The following is a 23,343-nucleotide window of genomic DNA, read 5'->3' on the forward strand; positions in this document are numbered from 1 at the left end:
GGTAGGGAGCAGATCTAGCTATAGCGGTCGTGCGCTCGTCTGATTATGGCCATCCCTGTTTCGACCGCCCCGTCGCCTTGGATCTTCCTGCTGCGTGTTGTTAGAAGCTACAGGTAGCTATATCAATGTCGTTTAACCAGATCTGCGAGTGGATTTCCATATCAGCACATGTTAATTATACCTAATGATGGATCAAACTGAGGTTCTTTTCTTGCTGACAGTTTTAGGCATACTGTCTCAGACCACGCCTCTTGAATACCTAGTACTCTCCACCTCTGTCGATCCTCTATACCCCCCGCTCTCTTTACCCAATCATCCGAGCTAAGACTACATCCATATACACAGCAAGTCTGGGAGGATCAGGCGTGGTTTATGATCTTTCATTTTCTATCTTACTACCAGGTGCCCAGCAGCTTCAAAGCAATGGGCTGCATACTGCTAGAGTATGTTTGGTCTGATAGATAGATGGCGTTGAGGTCCCATTTGGACACAGGCGTCTAGTTCCTCATTGTTGTTATCCCATGATCAAGCCTATATCAAGCTCTGCCGATGGTCTACGCACTGACTTATTATCGCTGTGTATAATATCATTATCCGAGCCAGCTTCGTATATGCAGTTGGCCCATTACGATATATTTCGAATAAAATAGTCCCACCGGCTGAGAGAGAACGAAACTCCCAGAATCACAGCAAGACAAGACTCCAGGAAAGACAAACACAGCACGGTAACAGGCAGCAACGAATGAACAAGATACCACTGATCACAAAATTCCCTCCCGGCTCTTATGCCAAAGATCAAAGACTAAACCACCAGAGAACTCCGTACAACCAACACCTTCAGTTTCTTACTAGGCACAGGCGTGCATTATATACCAATCCTTTACACAGGACACCTTCACCATCTCAAGATGACGCCTTCACCTGCTCCTTCCACCGCTGCTCCACCACATCCAAGCCAACCCAATTCTTCATCGTCCCATCGAAGAACCCCAGCGGCAGGAGGCCCGCGATCCGGGCCATCTTGGCGAGCTTGCCGCGCCAGATCCAATACGGCGGAGTGCGCTTACTGAGGTCGCGGACCACCTGCTTCGCCCACGCCGCGGCGGGGGTATCATTCTCGGGATCGGTATTGGTCAAGGCGCCCTCCACGGTCTCCTTGGCGACATTGTACAGGGAAGAAGCAGGCAGAGTCGGGTGCGGCGCCTTATCATGGAAGGTGGACTGGACCGCGCCGGTGACGAGGTTGATCACCTTGATGCCGAAGGGCTCGAGCTCGAGCCGCAGGGTCTCGGTGAAGCTGGAGGCAGCGGCCTTGGAGGCGTTGTAGGCCCCCGCGAAAGGCCCGGTGGCGCCGATGGTCCCGGAGATGGAGGTGTGGTTGACGAGCAAGGTCGGGCCGCGGCCGGGGCCACCGGTCCGGGCCGACTCCAGGAGTAAAGGGAGGAAGGCCTGGGCGACGCTGATCAGCGACCAGACGTTGAGCTCGAACAAGTCCCGCGCGATCGGGATCTCGATGTCCATGACGGGCATCGAGTACCCGCCGCCCGCGTTGTTGATCAGCGCGTCCAGCGACCCGCCCGTCAGCTCCTGGACGCGGGCGACGCAGGCGCGGATCGACTCGTCCGACAGAGTGTCCAGCAGCACGGTCTCAATGCCCGCCTTCTCGGCCTCCTTGAGCTTCGCGGGGTTGCGGGCCGTGGCGAACACGCGCCAGCCCGCTTGGTGGAATTGGAGCGCGAGGGCGGATCCGAGACTGCCGTCGGAGCAGCCGGTGATGAGGACACTGCGCTTGGATGACATTTCTTGTGGTGCTTATTTGCTGGAGGTGTGAATTCAGGATGAAATGCTTTTCGAGCTGCTCTTTGCGAGAGCTCGGGCCTCAGGGCGGCAGACGACAGGGGCGATTAAATACAGGGAACAAGGGTCAGCTTGACGGAGCTGATCCCTGCTCCCCTTCGATCCACGAGACTATTGCATCCATGATGCGACAAAGAATGAACATCGTGTTGCTGGCTGGATTCTTTGGAGAGCGCTTATCGGTGGTTGCTAACATAGGAAGGAACAATAGTAAGGATCAGTGGGGACAATACCAGATCCCTGACTCCCTGAGTCTCTGCCAAGCAAGGGAAACGAGATCAACCCACGACAACAAAGACCCCAACACGAGTACAGTACATTGCAGCCTCGTCCAAATTCTGGCACCTCCCATCGTATCGGTTTATACTCATCATTGCCCGGGGGTCGATACAGTGCTGGTAGCAGTAATTGTTCTTTCGGACCTCGATAGTCCGCACGGGATAGTAGGGATAAATAGATAGGGACCTGGACCTGCGGCGCAGGAGAAGTGTGTCAGACAGTTGCTCCGAGCAAATCGAATCCAGCGAGAAGGCGTCTGTAGCAGCTGTTTGGAAGCTGTAGGGGGCCACTTTGACACTTTCTGAACAGGGTTTATCATATAATGTGATATAAGTAAGGCAAAGTTGATCGAATCAAGTAGGTAAAATCAGCAGATGCCTTCCAATGCTATTTCCTCAACAGGTCAATTCAGCTATGCGAGGCTATTCGAGAGGTGGAGCCAGCGAAGAACCACCGAGGTGGGTGGCGCAGTAGTGGGCGACAGCCTGACTACTGAGGCTGCAGGGCCCGTCAACATGTTTCTTTTCTTCTCTCCCTCATCTTCTGAAGCCGTGCGGACCGTCTCAGTGCAGCTCGATCCTCACGACGACGACGACGACGACGAGGAGTCGGAATCCGGAAGACCCGCCCAATCGGGGCGTCAAACCTCCGCGCCATCTCCATCACCTCTTCCCCTTCGTATCCAAACCGCCGCCGCCGGACAACATGCGGACACGTCCGGAAGTGTTGCCGCAGCTCGGGGACCCGAAATGCGCGCTCGACCGCCTCGCGGCCCCGCCAATTGACCCCGGGGCCCCATGCATAGTACTCATCCCAGGTCTTTGGGGCCCCGCGGCGTTTCGGGCGAGATCGCTCCCAGAAATCGGTGCACCCCAGGCAGTAGGCCCCGGGCTCGGCCACGCGGGTGTGCGGGTCCCAGTAGGGGAAGGCCACCGTGGACGCCTGCCGGCAGTGGAAGGTCAAGCCATAATAGCTCCGGTACGTGGAGCTCTCGCGCGGCGGTGGGGGGCTGCCGCGCTGCTTGTGCAGGGCTTCGGCCTGCGTGATGTCGATGAGCATCCGTTCCGACATCGGATATTTGCCCAGCAGGTCAAACGCGGTGTAGATGACCGGGAGATGGCACCAGTCTTCGAGGGGCAGCCGGTAGAACTGCAGGACGTCCTCCAGGGAGGCGACGCGGTGTCGGCCGTGCCACAGGACGCACGGAAAGCACACCCGGGAGAGGGTCGGAAGGTAGAGGTAGGGGCCGAAGTTGGCGCAGGTCCGGCACCCCGGGTGGCAGAACTCGTGATACAGCTGTTGGATCGAGAAGTAGTGCGTGCATTGGGCCAGGTCCAGTGCTTGGAGGGTCTCGGCTGCGTGATTTCGGAGAAGGCGATATTCAAAGAGAGCCGCATCAACTTGTTGGTGGATCGTGGTGTTGACTAGTCGTAAGTTGCCAAGGGTGACCATGTCGAGGTTCAGGAAGATCATGCGAACGATCTCCAGCGGTAGTGTGGTCCACATAGGCTGTGGATGTTGCTGCAGCAGCGGCGGCGGCGGGCTATGCAGTCGTTGCGGCTTTTGACATCGGGCTCGGTAAAGCTTCACGGCGCTCTTGAAACGCTTTCGTGGCGCGGAGTGGATGTCGAGAAAATTCCGACTGGGCCGATCAAGGCGGTATGCCAGTCCGGATGCCATTGTATAATTACAATTCTTGGGGAGTAAGAGTAGCGTCGAGTCCTCGTGGCGCCATCATGGTTAATATATACTGTAGCAAGCAAGATCGTAATGATACTACAGTGAGATCATTATCGGGGGGAGGGTCACGATTCCCCGGGACTATCGGCCGACAATGGCCTTCCATCAGCATTATTATCTCGGTTGATGACGTCCGGTGGACTCAATGGTTTACATCGTGCATTGGTGTACTAAGGGCGTGGGCAAGCTTGATTGAGCAGGATCCCTACGATGCCTATAGGAGCCTGTATTTGTTCCGTTCAGCACTCAATCCCTCCCTCGTGATTCTCTCAGACACAACACATCTACCATACCCATTCGCCGCATTGGGGAAGCTATCCAACCTCCCCAGCCTCCGAGGCCGTGTCCCGGCCGTCCAGCGCCGCCCTCAGCAACCGAATGATCTCGTCGAGCTGCGCGCTCTGGCGCTTGTTCACCTGGACCAGCTCCCGCAGCTGACGCAACGACTCCTCGTCTAGGCGCAGCTGGGTCTTCTGGATTTTGACCATGGCCTTGAGGAGACTGACTCTAGCCTCCTCCGATGAGGGTGGTTCTGGCAGTGATCGGGTGCAGTCGCGTAAGACGAGATATGTGAGGCGCAGGATTTCGATTTCGGGGTGGAAGACGCCGAGCCAGATGATCACCGTTTCTAGTTTGTTTTGAGTAGGAGTGGATGTACTAGTCTAGAGAACGAGTTTTGGAGTTAGTGAGGGGAAGAGGAGAGGGAAACCCAAAGAGAGGGAGAGGAGATGCTTGATCTAACTACTTTATTCAGCTCCTCTGTGATGGGAGACTGGCGGATCTTCTTCCTTAGAGTCTGGCTGCACATGCCCAAGTGAATAGCGTCTGTATTCCCCAAGAAACTCTTGACGCAGAGCAGAAGCTCTGCCGGGAGGAGCTCGAACTTTGAGAGCATCGATTCTGGAGGATTGCTGATACCGCTGTTGATGCTTTCGGGGACCCCGCTGCTGGCGACGTTCTTCGTGGCATGCTGAGCTGCGCACTCTACTTGCTCATCGATCATATTGGTGCCCAAGCTCATGGTCGGTGTCTCAGGCTCTGATTTTAATGTTGTTGACCCTGTCGACTGTTTGTGAAGACCGAAGAAAGGTGGAAAGGCGTGGTTGGATGGTAGAAGGTGCATGCGTAGTGGGAGGAGCGGAAACTGCGCAGACAATCCAGGCTGACTGACTGTCCACGCGGGAATGACAACATGTGTCTATGGGAGTTGCTCTCCGATGAACTCACTTTTGGTGGCTGTTTACGGAACATAGCCCCGGTTGCTACTTCGAGGATTCTTTCTTCTTTATTTGTCATGCCTGTCGACCTACCCAGGTAGATGGAACTCAGACATCATAGGAATCGAGAGTCAGCTTTTGACTTTTGATCATGGTTCAGGAAACACAGCCAGCTTACTTGAGCTGATCCTTGATCCCCTCATATCTAGAGACTGTTGGCATACGACAAGGAATAAACATTGTGCTTGATAGCTGGATTTCCCGCGCAGCGCTTGTCGACAGTTATAAACCCAGGAAATATATCAAGAACCAGGAGGGTAGCCAGCGCTGGCTGAGATAATATTGTCAGCATTTTTTTTATATTAAAAACGACAAGACAAGAAAGTAGACTGTTCAGGTAAGCATAAACAAACTTGAAGCAGATTATGAAAGAGAATGTACGGAGTATATAGACCGAGGAAGAATTACAGTATGGAGTACAGTCGTGTTGAATTATGCCAGACAGCCTACAAAAGGACCCAAGCCGTTGCTTGAGGAAGTATTGTACAATCGGCAGACCGTCTTACCGCTCGACTAAAGACAGAGCCACGTAAGTTAGACACGGTACCGTGATTTGTATGAGGGTGTCGGCGGCGCTGAGGCCCCGATAGCCAGACTGCTCACCGCCCGCCACAGCCCATGTTGATAGTTCCGCTCGGATAGCCTCACGTAGCCGAGTTCATCACTTATCCACGTTCCCCACCAGCCCGCAAGCAGTCTTTCTTAACGCACGTCCACCTGAATCCATACCAGAAACCTCACAGCATTATGAAGGGCTTGAAAGACTGGCTTTCTCGGCCACTTCAACTCTTCTTACGCAGCCGCCCACACGAAAAGCGACTTTCTGACCTGGAACTGTTACCGCTTGAGCTTTTACTCCATGTCACACGATTCTTGGCAATAACCGACATCATCTGCTTAGGTATATGCAGCCGAACGCTACATGGCTTTACGACAAGTCTCTGCGACCTCAATCCAGTGCGGTGCAACAAGTCGATAGCTCTTTCTGCCCTCAACAGACTAGTCCGAGACCTCCCTCGGATGTTCTGCTGCCACTATTGCGCAAGATTGCATCCTATCACCGACGTCCGCCCCCCAGCAATTGATCAGCTCATCGTCACCAAATGCCCGGACCTGGGAGCTCTATATCTGTACCGGGGTGATGGTCCACTGCCTTCGCTAATGTGGTTCTTTAGGGTCCACGGCCTGCCCAGCGGTTACAGATTCCAACACTGCCACCTAGTAGCCGTGCTGCATAACCACTCTTGTGGCGGCCGCGGGGGGATCAACGCCGAGTCACTGGCCTACACCGAGGTGGTTGACTATCCCGAGGATCCCGCCAGAACGACTCTGTTGTCAGTGGAAGGACGGGTCTACGTGCCTGCTGGGGCTCGCTCGACACCACCATCGCTAGTTCTGCAGATACAGCAGTGGGTGTTATTTCATGACGATGACGTCGTCTTCTCCGACAGGGACAACGATGTTCCTCTTTCAGTGTTCCAGCGTCTGTTCATTTGCAGAGGGCAGAGTCTGGGCACTGCGGCGGTAATGGACGCCATTCGATCTGTTGTCCAGCAGCGGGGATTCTCTTCTCTGGACGAGCAATCGTCGTCCGCTGCGGAGTGTATGCGGTGCCCACTTTGCGAGGTCGAGTTCCAGATTTCCCTTGAGGACTGTGGCAAGGATGGAAAGGCAGTGATCATTACCAAATGGCTAGACCTTGGGGCGGGGCTGGATCTCGAAGATCCAAAGTGGAAGAAGAAGGCCGCTTTCGAACGCTCTGGGCCTTGGGGAGGGCTTGATTCAGCGATGGCGAGCTCGGGGGAGGTGCGTCGCTTGTTTTGTGAAAGCTCTGTTCAAGAGAGTGACCCTACCCGGCGAAACAAATCATACTTGGTTGGAAAGCGATACCGTCGCGCAATGTGCAAGAGTGGATGGGACTTCTTGTACTATACTACTCCTTCCATTGCTAGTCGTGGACCAAGAACTTGAAGGCGAGACCTGTTGCTGTCATTGAGTCCTACCAGTAGCCCTCCAGTAGCACTCCGGTAGTACTTCGGTGGTTACCGAAACTCGCCCCTGCCACTCGGATGGGCAACCACCAAGTCGGGAAGGAATCTATACAGGTTAACCAGAATGGAAGGAACTGACCCAGGTCGGAGGTCAGCGACTATCTCAGCTCCCCCGCGCTCTGCTCGACTTCTTCTTTTCCTCCTCTTCTCTCTTCACCGTACTCACCACCGTTATTAGCTAGTACTTCTGTACGTCTTCCCAAGCTAACAACATGCTGAGTGTGTCTGATACTATCTCCCTTGTGGGGACGCTGGGGACCTGGATTGGATTACTCCATCCTTTGTTCACGGCCCTAATGCGTTACATTCTGCAATTCATTCGACGTTCAAACCCGCCCGTGGATCCGGATCTCGAAGCCGCTTTGGACTTGGTCAAAGTCGAGCGGGACTCGCTGCGCGTGAGCGAGTCCCAGCTCACCGTGCAGGAGAACACCCTCACGGCGATGAGGAACATTGAGGCAAAACTCGACATCCTGATTCAGTTGCTTCAGAAGGTGACCGGAAATGGCCAAAACACGACCTAAGGTCGTTGAGGTCAGACAGCTTCGCACCAGGACGTAAGGGCCTGGTAGCTGTTCCGTGCCTATGCATGATGGCAATCGAAGCGAGGAGTGAACAGATCAAGTAAATCCCTGGGGGTGAAGAGGGTAGCGATCAGATCAAGGGCTTGTCGTGGAGGTCCACCTTCAAGTCCTGATCAACGATCGTACATTCCTATGTAGCTTCTAAGTTTATTCTAGATAGCCTGAGCGGTAGTTCACTTAAGATTGTAGGTAGGTAGGTAGGTAGTTGTCTGCTTTTGCTCAGATTGGTGGCCGACCTGAGACCTCGGTCTCCGCACGCATGTACAAGAAGTATGGTGTATGCTGAGGCGCTGAGGGGTTTGAGGCTTGAGTGAAGATTCCCTACGGGCTTTGATTGAACGGTCGATTGCATTAAGTTGCGGAAGTGGTCTGTTTATAGGAGATCTGGATATCGTTGACTAGCTACGTCTACTGCACGGCTCGGTGAGAATGTAGATGCATAGGTAGGTAGCGCTGTCATCGATATTACTTTTGTTTTCCGGTGGGCAAGTAACGTCGCGCGGATATTGAGCAATGCCACCATCAGGGACGATGTCGACTGCCGCCCTGCAAAACATCGACAGCAACGATGGTGACGAGGCCCTACATGAGAAGGGGAAGATTGAGAAGCGGCAGCACACATCGCGCAGCAGAATCCAGAGCATCATGGCCGGCTGATTCTCCGGACCTGTTTGGATGACCTTCGAGATCCCCGGGCCGCAGGGGTGGGTAAGCACATGGGTCTCGTGTACGACGCACCAAAACGAGAGCCGCTCTGGATCTTGTAGAGGCGCTTCGTTGATCGCAAGCTTCCCTTCTGCCTATTATTGAAGGTCTACATCTACTTCCATCTCTCACGAGTCTGGGCTATCTGCAACCCAGAGTGCAAAGTTGTTCACACAGGTTAAGTACGAATCGGAGCCCTTGCCATGTCAAGAGTAAAAGTACTGTACAATGGTCTGATCGATCCAGGTTAGTTAGTTATCAGATCTGAAGCTTACTAAGACAGTATTCTGCTAAGCGATGAGAACCAGAATCTTCTCACTAATGTTGTCAAACGAGAACAGCCGATACAGTGGAAGATTGATGGCGAACGTGGTCGAACTATCTACTGTGGCTGTGATCCTTGGCCATGACTGGGGATTTCGAGACAGATGCTTGGAGCCTGGGCGTGCTAGTAAGACACTTGGGCCGCGAGTACCATAGACACGTAGGTTTGTGGTTGGCCAACATTATGGAATACTATGCTTGGGTGAAGGGGGGATTATTCTCTAATTATAGTATTCTTGCCGTAGCAGCGGTGGCCGGACCAAAATTTTCTGGAACGCTGCCCAGAGAGCTTACTAGGTTACAGCACTCCCTGGCCTCCAAACCCCCTTCCACCCCGGGGCGCCGGCCCTCGGGCAGTTTCCCCTTTGAAGCTTTTCTACCCCTCGGCAGTTCTAATCACGTGATCGCACAGCCCTATCATGTGTGAGGACATTTGGAGACCCTGAGCGGCCGACAGTATTATTTATTAGAGGTATTTTTTTAGGGCCTACCTCTCGTAATTCCTTTTAACTGGAGTTGTTGAGGTTTCTGTGTATGTTTGCTGATTATACTGTCGGCCTATTTCTTACCTGCCGATGGCCGCAATGGTCCTCCGTAGTATACGCTAGCGAGCTTTGCGCAATCATGCTCAAGAGTTTCTTCAAATGGGCCCTTCTTCAATGCGAAAAGTTGGGTGGTAGGATGAGACATTGCTGAACACCGATACTGGCACCTCTCGAAAGATAAATTTTCACCATAAAGAGTTGATCCCGTGCCGAAGCTTGGACATTGCTCAATTCTCCAACGAAAGGGATCGGGTCGCTACCTGATTCTTTGCTCTACAAATGCTTATCGGAAACCTAGAGAAAAGAAGGACAGCCTGTATGCTGATTGAGCATCGCTCCTAGAGCCTGGACGTTGAAATGCGACTTGAGCCTTACGGACCTGCCCGTATCCGACTCCATGAGAACATTGTCCTATTGTCAATTGACGAGCCAACATTGATGAAATCAAATATCTTACTACGTAGAAGAAAGTGCGTTTGGATCAATTTATCACAAAGCAGATAGCCAGGGACATGTGCAGCACTCGGATCGTTCTCTCCATTCCTTAATACCGTCATTTCCGTGTCAACTCGCTATTCCTTTCCAGTCTGCCAAGTAGAGCTGAGTGTCCCAGACCTTCTCAGAGTATGCACATGCTGTTGGGGCCTTAGGGAGATGGAGAAGGCTTGTTGATTCCTCTACGTGAGGCTATCGGAGAGAACTAGCTAAAGGCAGCCGGGTGGGCGGTGAGCTGGCACCTCAGGCACAAAGGCCCCAGGGCCGCCGTCACATGCATAGGGAATGTATTCGTTCGACCAGTACACCCTTGGCTCCCCTCAGTGAACAGAGGGAATGTGCCTGTTGGAAGAATGGCAGTAGTAGGGCTATTCACTGAGGAGAGCCAAGGGTGTGAGCGTAGAAGGTGCATTCGGTGGTGATCGTTCGGTTCGAAGGGTTATGTTCGTAGATCCACCCGTCTTCTTGTTCTTCTCCTTGGTGGAGCCCTTGCTCCGGGTGATAGAAAAGTTTTGCCAGGCTTTCCCAGCGTAGTTATAGGAGAAATGTTCGTTCGACGGGTGGTGGTCGTAGGAACAACGCCCTTGGCTCTCCTCAGTGAGAAGGGTCGGGTATGTTTTGCTTGGAGGGTGGTGGTCGTAAGGCTGCTCACTGAGGAGAGCCAAGGGCGTGGGCGTAGGAGGTGGGAGGTAGGAGATAATATATGTATTCATCTGAAAGTGGCATTTGTAGAGCAGTATCTGTAGGGTCTACGCCCTTGGCTATCCTCAGTGAGAAGTGTCGGGAATGTTTTGTTTGGAGGGTGGTGGTCGTAAGGTTGCTCACTGAGGAGAGCCAAGGGCGTGGGGCGGGCACCAGTGTGCTTTTTGAAAAAGCCGTCGCCATGAATAAGGCTGATGCTCGCAACAAATGTCCTGATCAAGCAGCGAGTGCTGCCTTCTTCGAGTTGGATTCGGAGTTCTCACGCAGCGCAGTCAAGTTGAAGTTTGATGGACAGTTTGAAATATGACTCGTAACAGTTGCTGAGGGGGAGTACAACTCATCGCGAAGGCGGTTTGTTGATGGTGGAGGAAGGAGTAAGCATGCGGGGTGAGGAAGGAGGGAGGAAGGAGGAGGAAGGAAGGGAAAGAGGAAAAGAAGAATGGAGAGAGGGAGGGAAAGAGGCCATCTACAGTGGGCCGGCTACTCGTGCCGCCTTCGCAGAATCCATCTCACTGCCACCTGAGATCGCTCGCATATTTCCCCTGAAAGTGGACTTTATCACCTTGAGTACCTTACGGTTAGTCCGAGACACCATTTAACGACAGGTTGGTCGACTTCTCTCTCGTCGAACATAGCCTTTTCTGGACTCATGTAGCTGATACCCTTCACGTACTTGCTCGGACCCAATGTACGTACTACTTCTCGATTCAGCAGCTTTACCGCGGGTTCTGCGATCGCCACCTCTGGTGCCGGATCTGTTTACACTTTGTATCACTGACCTATGTTCCGATCCTCTCCCTATTGTGTCTTCAGTGCGTTGTGAGGCACGGCCTATACCGATTCGCGCCGCATAACGATTCGCGCCGATTGGCATTCTTGTCAGTCCGTACCATATTCCGGTCATCCATTTTTTCACGAATTTGTTTGACAACTGCAGACTGGGACCCGCACACCCGTATTATGGAGTCTGGGGTCTACTGCTACGGGTGTGCAGAGCGAGGGAGGGTAGGGACTAAAGCGGGACGAGAAATGATAAGTGGTAAAGGCTTTCATCTTGCTCACAATAAATCACCACACCCTAGAACGGAAACACAAGCACAGCCATCGCCTAGGGCGGGAAACCTACCAGCCATCTCTCATAGCCACCGAAAGTGGAGAGTTAGAACGATCATAGAAGAGACTCGAAAGAGATAAAAGGAAGAAAAATGCGATCCAAAGAGAGACAGTCGCCTAAAGAGAATTTCAAGTGGGCGTTGGAATCCAGATGGAACAACACAAGGAACACTCTGCCCAGCTTGGATACCAGTGAGCCAAGAGCCCTGGGTATTCAACTTAAAGATAAGGTCAAGCGATCAGCATCAGGAAACTTGAAGCGAGATTCTCATAGCAGCCGGCAATGTGTTCTTGAGACTGAGCCAGCCCAGGACCACATCCGAGTCCAACAATCTCAGAGACCTCTTGTAACTTATCCAGATAGATCAAACTTCTAGCACTCGCTTTGAACCATGAACTGGTAGTAGCTCTGGTAACGAAAGACTAGAATGTGTTTGATTCGGTTATACAGATGGAACCCCCATTCTGGTTTGCGATATCCTCACCGTAGTGGACGTGCCAAAGACTTCTTCTCCACAGCATATCTATGACCATGAGCATAGAACAAAATAGTCAGACCTGGGGTCTTGCTTAATTGCAGGAGTGCCTTTTCAGCGTCAAAGTCTACTGGATATGTGAATGAACATACAGTCTTGCATAAGAGTCAAATGACCAAGACGACACAAGCACAGATGAGGAGATGTCGGCTGACGACCGAGATGGTCTGTTGATTTGCGTTGCCACTGGCAATGAGCTGCTACTGCAACTGTGATCCAAAGACTGAATAGCCTTATGGACTCCGGTCACATGCTTCGACTCGATCAATGGTCGAGAAGACACAATCACGGATTAACCAGACGTCGGCTGACGACCAAGATGGCCGATTGATCGTTTTTGACACTGGCAATCAGCTGCTACTGCAACTGTGATCCAAAGGCTGAATATCCCCATAAACTTCGGTCACATGCTTCGACTCGATTCACGGTCGAGTTGGCACAAGCACAGGAAGAACAGAGGTTGGCTGGTGGTCAAGATAGTTTACCAATCCATCTGCCCACTGGCAATAAGCCGCTATACAAGTGGGGTCTAAGAGCTCAGTAGCCTCAAGCTCTTCACTCATGTGCTCAACTCAAGACACCCGGAGAGGACATAGGAGCAGATTCTCTGGTAATCGAAAAAGAGACCTGAAAGTGTCAATGATAATATCAACCCCCCAGATTCCAGTCGGGAAACGCGTCGCTCAGACTGAAAAAGGCTCAGACTAATGACCTGTAGGCATGGCATGCAGATGGTTTATCTGCCTAATCCTCGACTGCTGCAACTTGCTATGGCTCGCCGGAACAAGGTTCTCTGAGGGTGAACCTCACACTGAACTCTCATGGCAGTGTGTTGTGCATACGCTCGCGCAGCTGGACTACATGCCGGGTCCAAAGATCGACAAAGAGAAGCACGGCGCCGTTGGCGGCTCGCTGGAGGTTCATAACAGCCTCATCTCGGCTATTGAAGCGCACTGTGTTGATTCGAGCACGATTAGCAAAATGTAAGCGAAGGGATGGAACAAAGCAAATACTCACAAGAGTGTAATGGACCCAGTGGCTTTACAATGAGCCCTGCGGCAGTCCTCAGGGGCAAAAGTTTTGAATACCAGTCCAGTTGAGCTACAATGATCTAAAGCTCAAAGGGCCTGGCCTGGTTGGGCTGCCGGAGGCTCGTAACCACTTCACCAAGGCTAGAAGTGTACTAGGCAACTTCGAGTATGATTAGCATCAACTCGGAGGAAAGGAATAGGTCAGACAGTCACTCACGGATGGGTAATGTATCCAGTGGCCTCAGAGCTCTTCTGCAGTCCTTGCGCAAGAACTTGACCGTCGGAATGGGGAGACAAGTCAAACTTGATTGAGCTGCAATAGTGGCAAGCTTGAAGAGGCTGGCATTGTTGCATTGCCGGAGGCTCACAACCACATTGACTAAGCTGTTGAAGCGTATTAGGCAACGTCGAGTATGATTAGAATCGTTTCAGAGGAAAGAGATAGGCCAGGCAGTTATTCACAAGTGGGTAATGTATCCAGTGGCTTCACAATGAGCCCTGCGGCAGACTTTCTTAAAAGTTTCCACAATCATGATCGTCCAGTTGAGCTACAGCGAGACGAGCTAGAAGAGGCTGGTGCTACTGGTGGCTCGCTGGAGGTTCCTCACCGTGTCAATTAAGCGGCCAAAGAACTCTAGGTAGATTCGAACAAGATTAGCAAAAGAATCTGTCAAGCAGTCACTCACGGGCAATGTACCCAGTGGCTTTGCAACAAGGCCTTGAGCAGTCCTTGCGCATTGACAATTGCCAGGATAGAGGGACACGTCGGCTCAGGTTGGGCGACAGCGATGGCAAGCTCGATGAGGCTTGCATTGTTGGCAGCTCGCCGGAGGTTCCTCAATACCTCACCTGAGTCGTTGGGATACACTGAGCTTCGAGCAAGATTAGAATATTGCCGAGGAATAGGACGGCCTAGTAAAAACTTACGGGCGAGCAATATATCCAGTAACTCCACAATGACTCACAGAGCCTTCATCGTAAGGACGAGGGAGCACGCCAGTTCCGTTGAGCAACAGCGATAGCAAGTTCGATGAGGCTGGCATTGTTGGTAGCTCGCCGGAGGTCTTTCGATACCTCATCTGAATCATCGAGAATCACTGTGGTTCGAGTCAAATTAGCAAATTGCCTAGGGGGGAAATGGGCTAGGTACATGGATGCTCACGGGAGGGTAATGTATCCAGTGACTCCACAAGGAGCCATGCAGCAATGTTCTTACAGAGCCTTCATCGCAAGGATAAGAAAAGACCAGCACCGCTGAGCTACACTGATGACAAGCCTGTTGAGTAATGCCTCGGAGTCGATGCTTATGCACCTCAAGAGGTCACCACATTTGTGATCGATAACCATGGGATATGGTTCTCAGGGGCAAGGAAGCAATGGATCAGAACCCGGTGAAGTGGTGGTAACCGAATCATTCTTCCCATCATCTCAAACAGAACTCAGTTCGTCCGAGTGTCAACAAACTGACTAGTCGAGCTTTGACTTGCAGACTGTGTCCAAGTGCACAAACACCTGAATTAACGGTGATGGTGATGGTGGTGGCAGCAGCAGCAACAGCAGCGGCAGCGGCAGCGACAACGGCAAGAGTTTTCCTCACTGGCCTCTTCCTCACCATCCTTTTCCGCACTCAGTGAAGCCTTGTCAACAAACCGACAAGTCGGACTTCGATGTGCAGATCGTGTTGAAGAGGGCAAACACCTGAGCTCACGGTGATTGTGATGATGACGATGATGATGATGATGATGGAGGAGGAGGAGGAGGAGGAGGAGGAGGTGGTGGTGGTGGTGGTAGCAGCAGCGGCAGCGGCAAGAGTTTTTCGCACCCCAGTCTTTCTTCCGCACTCGGTGTAGACCAAGGTGCTATCTGTGGATATTAGCATCAGACACATTCGATTCGTACAGAGGTGTAGACATACCAATGCTCATAGCGAAGCTATGATCATGAAAGAACTTCCGAGTCCTGCCCAGATAGTCTGTCTCCCAGGCGATCGACGAGGGGAGTGAACTGATCACCGTGGCAATGTGGTATCGAGCTTGAATGAACAGAATCGAAGCAGCAGGGACAAGCTCAGCAGTGGTGCTAGAGAGGATTGTCACCAAGTAGAACACTTAATTGCTCCAAGCTCTGACACATCTGACAGTGGTATCCTGGTCCATTTTTCTCAGGACGAGTGTACTGTCCATCATGACACTGGCAAGTCACCAGATAGCAACAGGGTGGTAAGAGGGTAGACCGGTCGCTGATGCTGGAGGTGTAGCGCTCAACCTGGGCAATGGATCCTGGAAGACAGACGAAGCTTGGGGAACAGGCTTGACTTGGCAGCGGTAGAAGAAGCTCTCTTCGACTTGCGCGAATTGGGGAGAAGGTGGAACTTGTGCAGTCCAGAAGAAAAGTATGTGAGAATGTTACGAATGAGTGTCCGGTCAGTGGCCTCTGAGCTAGACGGCCCGTCGGAGTGCCAGCGGAAGTGAGACAAGGCAAAGGAAATGAGCTCTCAATCTCTCAGAGAAGGAAGAACATGCCCGAAGGGAGGGGTAATTCCGGAAGCAAGAACAGATGAAAACACGCGACTCTCAAAATAGTCACAGGTGAAAAGTAAAAGAAGGAGATGACTTGATCATCGAGATGAGAAAAACTGTCAATCACCCCTCAAATATGATTCAAGGAGAAACACGCAAGAGCCCCCAGTTCGACATTCTGGATCAATCCTCCCAGATAACCGAGCCGTCATAACATTCATCGCCTTTCTCAACTCGCAGATGCGATCTCCGAGACCACACAAGCAATCAGTAAACTGGGAACTCTCCCGCAAGTTCCGCAATTTCCCGAAGAAGACTTGACCTGAGATGGGGCGGGAAAACACCGCGGGGTAGTGAAGTCTCACCCCTCGCATCTTGAATCCAATGCCAGATGTTTGTTGAGAAAAGGCCAGCTCCTCCCTGGGTATGCTTTCTCTTCGAAACCCAAGCATACCCAGAACCCCGCAATCTGATGTCTCGCTCCAAGCGAGTCTTCCAAGCGAGTCTGTTTGTCTCACTCGAGGAGATCCTGGACTAATCCAAATCCTGCGGGATTAGTAGAACCAAAGTCCTCCTCGAGGCCCTGATAACTTATGTAGACTTTCTCTTCGAAAGCGTACATCGACCCAGCATCTCTTCGTGTCATCCCATGTCAGTTGGGATCAAAACCGCCCACCACAAAGGCATATCCGTCCCAAGAACTTATGTTTTGTCCCATGCATCGAATGCAACTTAGTTGGGTAATAGAACGTATGAAAATTGCAAGGTCTGAGAAGAGGACCATATGGAGCGGGGTGGAAAGAAGAAAGATGGAAGACATTGGTAACGCCCCGCACCGGGAGGTGTCGTCCCAGCTTTTGCGCTGCTCAGTTTACCCAAGGGTGGAGCAACTCGTTCCACCACGAAAGTATATTGGTTAGGTGAACAGATGCATGAGAGGAATGAACAGATGTATCATGAGAGCGGGAGTCAACAGAGGATAAGGAAGATAGGAAAAGACCGAGTAGAAGTCCACATGGAGTGTGATGTGGAGTGTGGTGGGAAGAGGAGAGAGGAAGAAGGAAGAAAAAGAAAGAATCTGAGAAGAAGTGGGAGGGCTCTTAAGTAGACAGTCCCCGGCTCGCTGAGGTCTTGAGGATACAATGAACCGCTGGGTAAGCCGTGAAGAATTGCAGTCCGTTTAATCATTCCATAGTGTATTCTGCGCTCCGAGATATCAATCCATTAACGGCTTACCTCTTTGAGACCTACACCAGTGACAGAATCGCCTTTGAAAACAACCCCAGTGACGGGCTCGACCTTTGAGAACTACACCAGTGACGGATTTGCCTTGTGAGCCTTCTGAGGACTATCCCAGTGACGGAATCCCTTTTTGCCGACCACTTCCGCGAAGGAACCCTCCACTGAAAATACAGCTGTGAAGGACTATCTTTTCAGCCTATATTCATCAAAGAAGTGGGCATGAAGAGCCCCCCTTTCTCAGAACAGCCCGTCAAGGAGCCTGCGTGCTCCGGGACTACATCTGTGAGGAGATCAACTTAGGGCACGTTCGGAGTTACAGTCGGAGTTATGGAACAAGCCGGCGCGGGACGGGACGCACGGACCAGGAAGCCCACGTGGTCGGTACCCTGGTCCGTTGCTAGCAGCTTTGAATAGCTTCGACAACAATAACGCAGTTAGCGCCACTAGAATCAAGCGAGGCAGATATGTGCACAAAAGATCGTTATCTAGGATATCAATCTGATAAAGAATTTTTAAGCTATCTCTTATCCCTGCGTAGCACACCAATCACGCCCTGATTACTGGGAAGAAGACAGAAGAAAAAGAGGTAGGAAGAAGAAAAGAATAGAGCTGTAACTCATACACGACGGGATATTTTGGAGATAGAAAGAAGAAGAGGGTAGGGGAGGAAGGCGGCATAAGGCCGGAAGCACACCACACACAGCAAAAAGGGAATAGTAAAAAGTTCGTACAGCATCATTATGGTTTGTACAAGGAAAAGAAATCACCTGCAAAACCTCTAAACTACCCCATACATGCTTAATGAGCCGCCGCAAGACCACCAGGCAGAGGAGCATCCAAGTCAATGCTCTCCACGGATCTGCGGTTCTCGCCGCTCTCGCGGAACAGATTCGAGAAGTACTTGCTGGCGGTCTCGCTTTCATGCTTGGTCTTGCTGACTTCGTGCTTGCGACGTCCGAGGTCTTCGATGTCCTGCGCGAGGCTGGTCTGGAGGTTTCCGGCGGGCAGGCGCAGAATGCGGCGAACCTCGGAGGAGATACGCGTGGCGTTGGAGTGGACGTAGTCCATCTCTGAGAGAGTAGCGGCAAGCTTGCGGGAGAGACGAGGGGGAAGGGTAGTAGGGATCGTAGAAACCATCCAAGCAGCGGTCAAAGCAGCTAAATTTTCTGTCAGTCAAAGTCATACAAACAAGATAATAGCAAAAAAACGTACCGACTGCCAAAACACCAGGCAGGAAAAGTCGGCGCACATTGTTCGGTCCCAAGAACCGAACAGCACTGAACATGCTGTCAACCCAGCCGATGCCACCAAAAGCTCTGCCTCCGAGGACAGTCACGGCAGTCATCGCCATTCCCGTCCCGGCCATCTTCTCTTGCCGCTCCCAAATACCGGAGATATCGAAGAAATCCCAAATCTCTACTTCGGTATCGACCTGTCTAGCAAGCGTGTGACGACGACCACGACGGAACATCATATCCGCGCGGAAGTTCAAAGGCGCAAACTTGTCTTCTCCGACGTGTAAAAGACCAATGTTCTGAATGAAGCCAACACCCTTGACCGTCTTGTCCCGCGCATAGTCCTCGCAGTCCGCTACAGATGCGGCGATCTGATCCAGCATAGCCAACTTCAAGTCCTCGGCGTACTGGAACGCGGAGAACAGACCGGGGTACTCAACGCCCAAGTCGGCTTCGGAGACATGAGCGATGGTTTCACCCAAACTAGACCGGGTGTGATTGTAAACGTCATCGCACGACTCGTCAATGTACTTTTCCACCTGATCGCTAAGTTCCACCTTCTTCTTCTTGCCTTCCTCATAAGCAGGTTCCAGCTCAGCAAGCTCGTCCGTGACACGCTTAAGTTCAGCCTGAGCTACATTACGATTGACTCCAGCCAGGGAGTTCAGATCCGCGAGCAAGTTCAGAAGGTATGTCCGAGCAGGCGCCAGCTTCGAGCGAGAGCGCTTCTCCAGAACGAACCGGCGCAGAGAGCCTTCAAGGTTCTCAAAGTCCTGGATCTTCTGCCGCTGCTTGCCCTTGTCCTTGCCCTTTCCTTTATCCTCAGGCTCGTCATCGTCAGAACCATCGTCGCCACCACCGCCCGAACTTGAAACAGAGACCGGAGGTGCCACGGGAATGGCGTTACTGGAGACGAAGTGAACCAGCTCGGCTGCCTCCTTGTAGGTGCGAGGGCTGAGCTTGCCGATCTGGTCCAAAATCATCCGCTCACACCGCTGCTTGTCGCGAATCTGATCAAAACCGTTGACGACAATGAACATATAAGCCTTCTCGTGGGCAGCATTGAGAATGAACTCCTTCGCAGAAAGAGTAAAGTGATTAGCAGCGGAAACCACGAACACAACCACATCGATCTCCTCCTGTCGGGCAAAGACCGCCGTCGTCTTCAGGGAATCCGAGTTCAGACCAGGGGCATCGATCAGCGCGATATCCACAACCCCGTTGTTAAGCAAAGACTCATCGATCGTCCGCACATCCTTCACATAGACCTTGCACTGCATGTACTTTGAGTTGTCGATAACGATGTCCTCCAGCTCATGCAACCCATAGACGTCGTAGGTGCTCTCGTCGTTGCGGTTGTAGGGGACATCCTTGTGGACGGCATGCACCTCCTCCAGCCCGCTGTTCTCACGTGCATCAAGAACCTCGCAGAAGATGCTGGTGCATGGCTGCTGATCCTCGGGCAGGACCTTGCGGCGCAGCAGTGCATTACAGAAGGTCGACTTTCCGGCATTCAGGTCACCGGTAATCAGAACCTTGCTGGAAGTATCCTCAATCCGATCCCGCAACGAGAGCAGATGCTTGACGCTCTGGCTGATCTTCCCATCCAACAGCGACGCGATCGATGCCTTCTCCAAGGAGTGAACCAACTCGGCCTGCGACAGGGCTCCCAGCTTCAAGTCGAGTTTGAGAATCGAAAACTCCTGCGCAATCTGCGGGCTCATCAGCCGGGGCTCTGTGGGGACGCGACGCTGCGCTGCTGCACTCGACTCCGCCAGATCCTCGCCGGCGGTCATCGTAGCGGCGCGCCGCATCTGGCCGGGACGGGGCATCGAATCCAGGGCGTCATCTCCGAAGAAGGACTGCGCCTTGTGCAGGGTGGGTTTGTCGTCAGGGGACTCGAGGTCACTCTGGACGGAGGGATAATGGGCGGGCCATTGCCGATTCATATCCTGGAGTTCCTTCAACGTATCGATAGTGCGCGTAATAGCGCGTCCGAGCTTGGTCCGGTTCGAGTTACTATAACCCCAAGTCTTAGCATATTCCGAGAGATATCAAAGCAGACCGAAGCGTGTAGCTGATGGACAGCAGGATGAGATTATGGCGCACGTACTAGAGTAACTGGTGCACATGGCTCGCGACGACCTGTCGCTCGTGCTCAGCTATAGATTCCGACGCGTCAGTTGAAACAGCCTTTCGAGGGACCGAAGTTCTCTTCAAAAAACGCATCAAAAAGAAACGCACCTGCTGGGTTCCATGCTCCAAGATGGGAGGGCGCATGCATAGGAGTCGGGCTATCGACCATCAGATCCGCTCGCCATCCGCCACCAACCGCAGCTCCAGCATCACCATCGACCACGCTCCCACTGGGAATGCTGCCACCGTACCCGGAATCCTCATGCAGCGAGGCCATCAAGGCCGTTGCGCTCTCGGAGGTCGAACCATTTCCGACGGTCATATACGCGGGCGGGGGTCTCGGGAAGGACGAGGGGGTACTGCTCATGGCGGAGGAGTCCTCGGGCGACGGTTGCTGCTGGCTGGAGGAGGGTCCGGCGGAAAAAGAGGAAGAAGAGGCGCCTTGGCCGGGGAAATACTCCTGACTCATGGCGAAAGGGTGGTTGTTTGCATGTGGGCGTAACCCAGTGCTGGAAGAGTTGAATGAAAGGAAGGACAGAAAAGTCGCGGAAGGAGTGGGAGTGGGTGCAAGTGCCGTGCACGGGAGGCGAGGGAGATTAGATTTGGCTTAGTGATGGAAGGATGAAAGGATGGAACAGGAATGGAACATGGAAATAATAATATGAGTAATTAATGCATGCACCAAAGAAACAGCAGCAGCAGGAGCAGCAAGCAAGCAATGAGAAGCACTTCAGCAAATCATGGAAATTCGGCGCGGGAGGCAAAAGAGCAAAGAGGGAAAATAATTCATAATTCGTTCATTGCTGGCTGAAAAGGGTTTAGTGGGGGGGAGGATTCAGTGTCGGGGCCTGCATGTGACTGTGGGTGGGTATCTTTGGTATCAGAAGTGTATTGAGCATACTACTGTCATCTCTTATGTAGGGGTAACTCCAGTATCAGCAGTACAGTACACCAACTACAGCCTACGGCTGGCTTGCCTTGATGTCACTTGCGGCTGGTTGTCCCTCACAAGCTCACTCACTCTCTCCGCCTCGGTGGCTTGCTTTACCTTATCAACAACAACACCACCACCACCACAATCTCAATCGTCCGATAATCCTTCCTCCCTCCTCCCTCTCTTTGAACGTGGTGTGAACCCGATACCCCTTACACCCTCATCACCATGAACGTAAGTACCCTCCCCAAACCCTTCCAATCACATCAGCGTCGCAAAATCACCCCACCTCCCACCTCCCCTTCCCCCCCCCAAATCCCCACCCACCAACACTAAACCCAATCTCCATCACAGATCGTCGAATGGGCCTTCGGCAAGCGCATGACGCCCGCCGAACGCCTCCGCAAACACCAACGGGCCCTCGACCGCACCCAACGAGAACTCGACCGCGAGCGCGTGAAGCTCGAGAACCAGGAGAAGAAACTCGTCCAGGACATCAAGAAGAGCGCCAAGAATGGGCAGATCGGGGCCTGTAAGATCCAGGCCAAGGACTTGGTGCGCACGCGGAGGTATGTTGGACCCTCACGCAGACACGCACCCACACACTCCCTCTCTATCCGTACTTTGTTGCGATGTGCGATGTGCGATGTGCGAGCTGCGATGTTTGAATAAGAGGTGTCTGACGGGATGGAGAACAGGTACATCCAGAAATTCTACCAAATGCGCACGCAGTTGCAGGCGATTTCGTTGCGGATTCAGGTATGGTTTTTTTACCTTGATGGACTGGGTTGTTTTTGGGGAGATTGGTATTGGCTGTCAGCTAACGCAACTCATCCCAAAATCCAGACGGTACGGAGTAACGAACAGATGATGCAGTCGATGAAGGGGGCGACGATGCTGCTGGGCAGCATGAACCGGCAAATGAACCTGCCGGCGCTGCAGCGGATCGCGATGGAGTTCGAGCGCGAGAACGATATCATGGACCAACGGCAGGAGATGATGGACGATGCGATCGACGAGGCGACGGGCATGGAGGGCGAGGAGGAGGATAGCGAGGATATCGTCAAGGAGGTGCTGGATGAGATTGGCGTGGACCTGAGCCAGGCGGTGCGTGATAGTTCCCCCTCTATTCCCTGCCTTGAGGATATGGGTGTTGTGGTCTTGTCCGTATACTGACTGTTTCCTCTCTTGGTGGTTTTGCAGCTGGGTGAGACGCCGACGGATATACAGAAGACGGCCGTGGGCGAGACAAGAGTCGCGCAGCCGATCGGGGCCGCCGGAAACGCAAGTGATGATGATTTACAGGCAAGACTGGATAGTCTTCGTCGCTGATGATATGACTGACACGAGTCGACTACTGCTGTGATTTCTCTCTTTTTTTTCGTGTTCAATCTTGTTTTCTGCCTTGTTTCTTGCACTGTTATCACATTCGTGGCTAGGGGTTTTCGGGATCGGGCATAATGCATCCATCTATCATTCTTCCAAGGCTTAGCCTTGTACGTCTATAAATCTATACTTTTCTATCGTCTCTCATGACATAGTGTCGCCTCTATACTCCAGGTGAATCCCAACATACCGATGCAATGGGCTCAAAAATTATAACACAAACCGATATCGAAACATTCCGTCAACTCCGGAGAAATCCATGCTTTGCCGATAAATAAGAAAACCCACATAGCACCAAGCAATGCCTTTCAAGGAAAAAGGAAGAGGGGGAGATAATAAACAAATACAGGAAAGCGATCCACGCCTATTCTTGCATTTGGTCCCCGTCGTTGTCTGCGATAAGCTGGTTGACTGCTGCCGCTATCTGTATCAGGTTTTGTGCTTGCTGTTGTGCCTGGAGTTGTGCCTGCTGTTGTGCCTGGTTCTGTGCCTGGTTCTGTGCCTGGTTCTGTGCCTGGTTCTGTGCCTGGTTCTGTGCCTGGAGCTGTGCCTGAAGTGCCTGGAGCCGAGCCTGCTGCTGAGCCTGCTGCTGAGCCTGCTGCTGAGCCTGCTGCTGAGCCTGCTGCTGAGCCTGCTGCTGAGCCTGCTGCTG

The 23,343-nt window shown here is 52.5% G+C and overlaps 8 protein-coding genes across 8 annotated transcripts; 2 read left to right on the forward strand and 6 right to left on the reverse strand.

Annotated features, from left to right (window-relative positions):
- Positions 1-703: 703 nt before the first annotated feature.
- Positions 704-1,855, reverse strand: BO95DRAFT_474107 (SDR family oxidoreductase). Its single transcript, XM_025589776.1, has one exon. The coding sequence runs from the start codon at positions 1,798-1,800 to the stop codon at positions 904-906; it is 897 nt and encodes a 298-aa protein (XP_025441437.1). The 5' UTR covers positions 1,801-1,855; the 3' UTR covers positions 704-903.
- Positions 1,856-2,646: 791 nt separating this feature from the next.
- On the reverse strand, positions 2,647-4,036 carry BO95DRAFT_498521 (F-box protein; the record flags this gene model as incomplete). The annotated part of the gene is made up of 1 exon (XM_025590925.1): positions 2,647-4,036. Exon 1 carries the CDS (start codon positions 3,814-3,816, stop codon positions 2,647-2,649), a length of 1,170 nt encoding a protein of 389 aa, XP_025441438.1. The 5' UTR covers positions 3,817-4,036.
- Positions 4,037-4,190: 154 nt separating this feature from the next.
- Positions 4,191-4,897, reverse strand: BO95DRAFT_515106 (uncharacterized protein; the record flags this gene model as incomplete). Its single annotated transcript, XM_025591725.1, has 2 exons — positions 4,191-4,538; positions 4,622-4,897. The coding sequence occupies 2 exons, from the start codon at positions 4,895-4,897 to the stop codon at positions 4,191-4,193; spliced, it is 624 nt and encodes a 207-aa protein (XP_025441439.1).
- Positions 4,898-5,825: 928 nt separating this feature from the next.
- BO95DRAFT_390954 (uncharacterized protein) lies at positions 5,826-7,428 on the forward strand. Its single transcript, XM_025583618.1, has one exon. The coding sequence runs from the start codon at positions 5,901-5,903 to the stop codon at positions 7,122-7,124; it is 1,224 nt and encodes a 407-aa protein (XP_025441440.1). The 5' UTR covers positions 5,826-5,900; the 3' UTR covers positions 7,125-7,428.
- A 2,485-nt stretch (positions 7,429-9,913) lies between these two features.
- On the reverse strand, positions 9,914-10,680 carry BO95DRAFT_443635 (uncharacterized protein; the record flags this gene model as incomplete). Its single annotated transcript, XM_025586695.1, has 1 exon — positions 9,914-10,680. A coding segment is annotated over exon 1 (341 nt), but the record flags the coding sequence as incomplete, so codon positions are not given.
- Positions 10,681-13,855: 3,175 nt separating this feature from the next.
- BO95DRAFT_464473 (uncharacterized protein) lies at positions 13,856-15,164 on the reverse strand (the record flags this gene model as incomplete). Its single annotated transcript, XM_025589063.1, has 5 exons — positions 13,856-13,873; positions 13,937-14,111; positions 14,167-14,318; positions 14,948-15,102; positions 15,155-15,164. The coding sequence occupies 5 exons, from the start codon at positions 15,162-15,164 to the stop codon at positions 13,856-13,858; spliced, it is 510 nt and encodes a 169-aa protein (XP_025441442.1).
- Positions 15,165-17,504: 2,340 nt separating this feature from the next.
- BO95DRAFT_443636 (mitofusin) lies at positions 17,505-21,105 on the reverse strand. Its single transcript, XM_025586696.1, has 4 exons — positions 20,480-21,105; positions 20,349-20,397; positions 18,213-20,254; positions 17,505-18,157 (listed from the first exon to the last, which is right to left on the reverse strand). Exons 1-4 carry the CDS (start codon positions 20,838-20,840, stop codon positions 17,799-17,801), a joined length of 2,811 nt encoding a protein of 936 aa, XP_025441443.1. The 5' UTR covers positions 20,841-21,105; the 3' UTR covers positions 17,505-17,798.
- A 428-nt stretch (positions 21,106-21,533) lies between these two features.
- BO95DRAFT_474110 (ESCRT-III subunit protein DID4) lies at positions 21,534-22,637 on the forward strand (the record flags this gene model as incomplete). Its single annotated transcript, XM_025589777.1, has 5 exons — positions 21,534-21,539; positions 21,660-21,874; positions 22,004-22,064; positions 22,152-22,412; positions 22,509-22,637. The coding sequence occupies 5 exons, from the start codon at positions 21,534-21,536 to the stop codon at positions 22,635-22,637; spliced, it is 672 nt and encodes a 223-aa protein (XP_025441444.1).
- Positions 22,638-23,343: the final 706 nt, after the last annotated feature.

This window comes from Aspergillus brunneoviolaceus (assembly GCF_003184695.1).
Source record: "Aspergillus brunneoviolaceus CBS 621.78 unplaced genomic scaffold BO95scaffold_40, whole genome shotgun sequence".
NCBI lineage: Eukaryota > Fungi > Ascomycota > Eurotiomycetes > Eurotiales > Aspergillaceae > Aspergillus > Aspergillus brunneoviolaceus.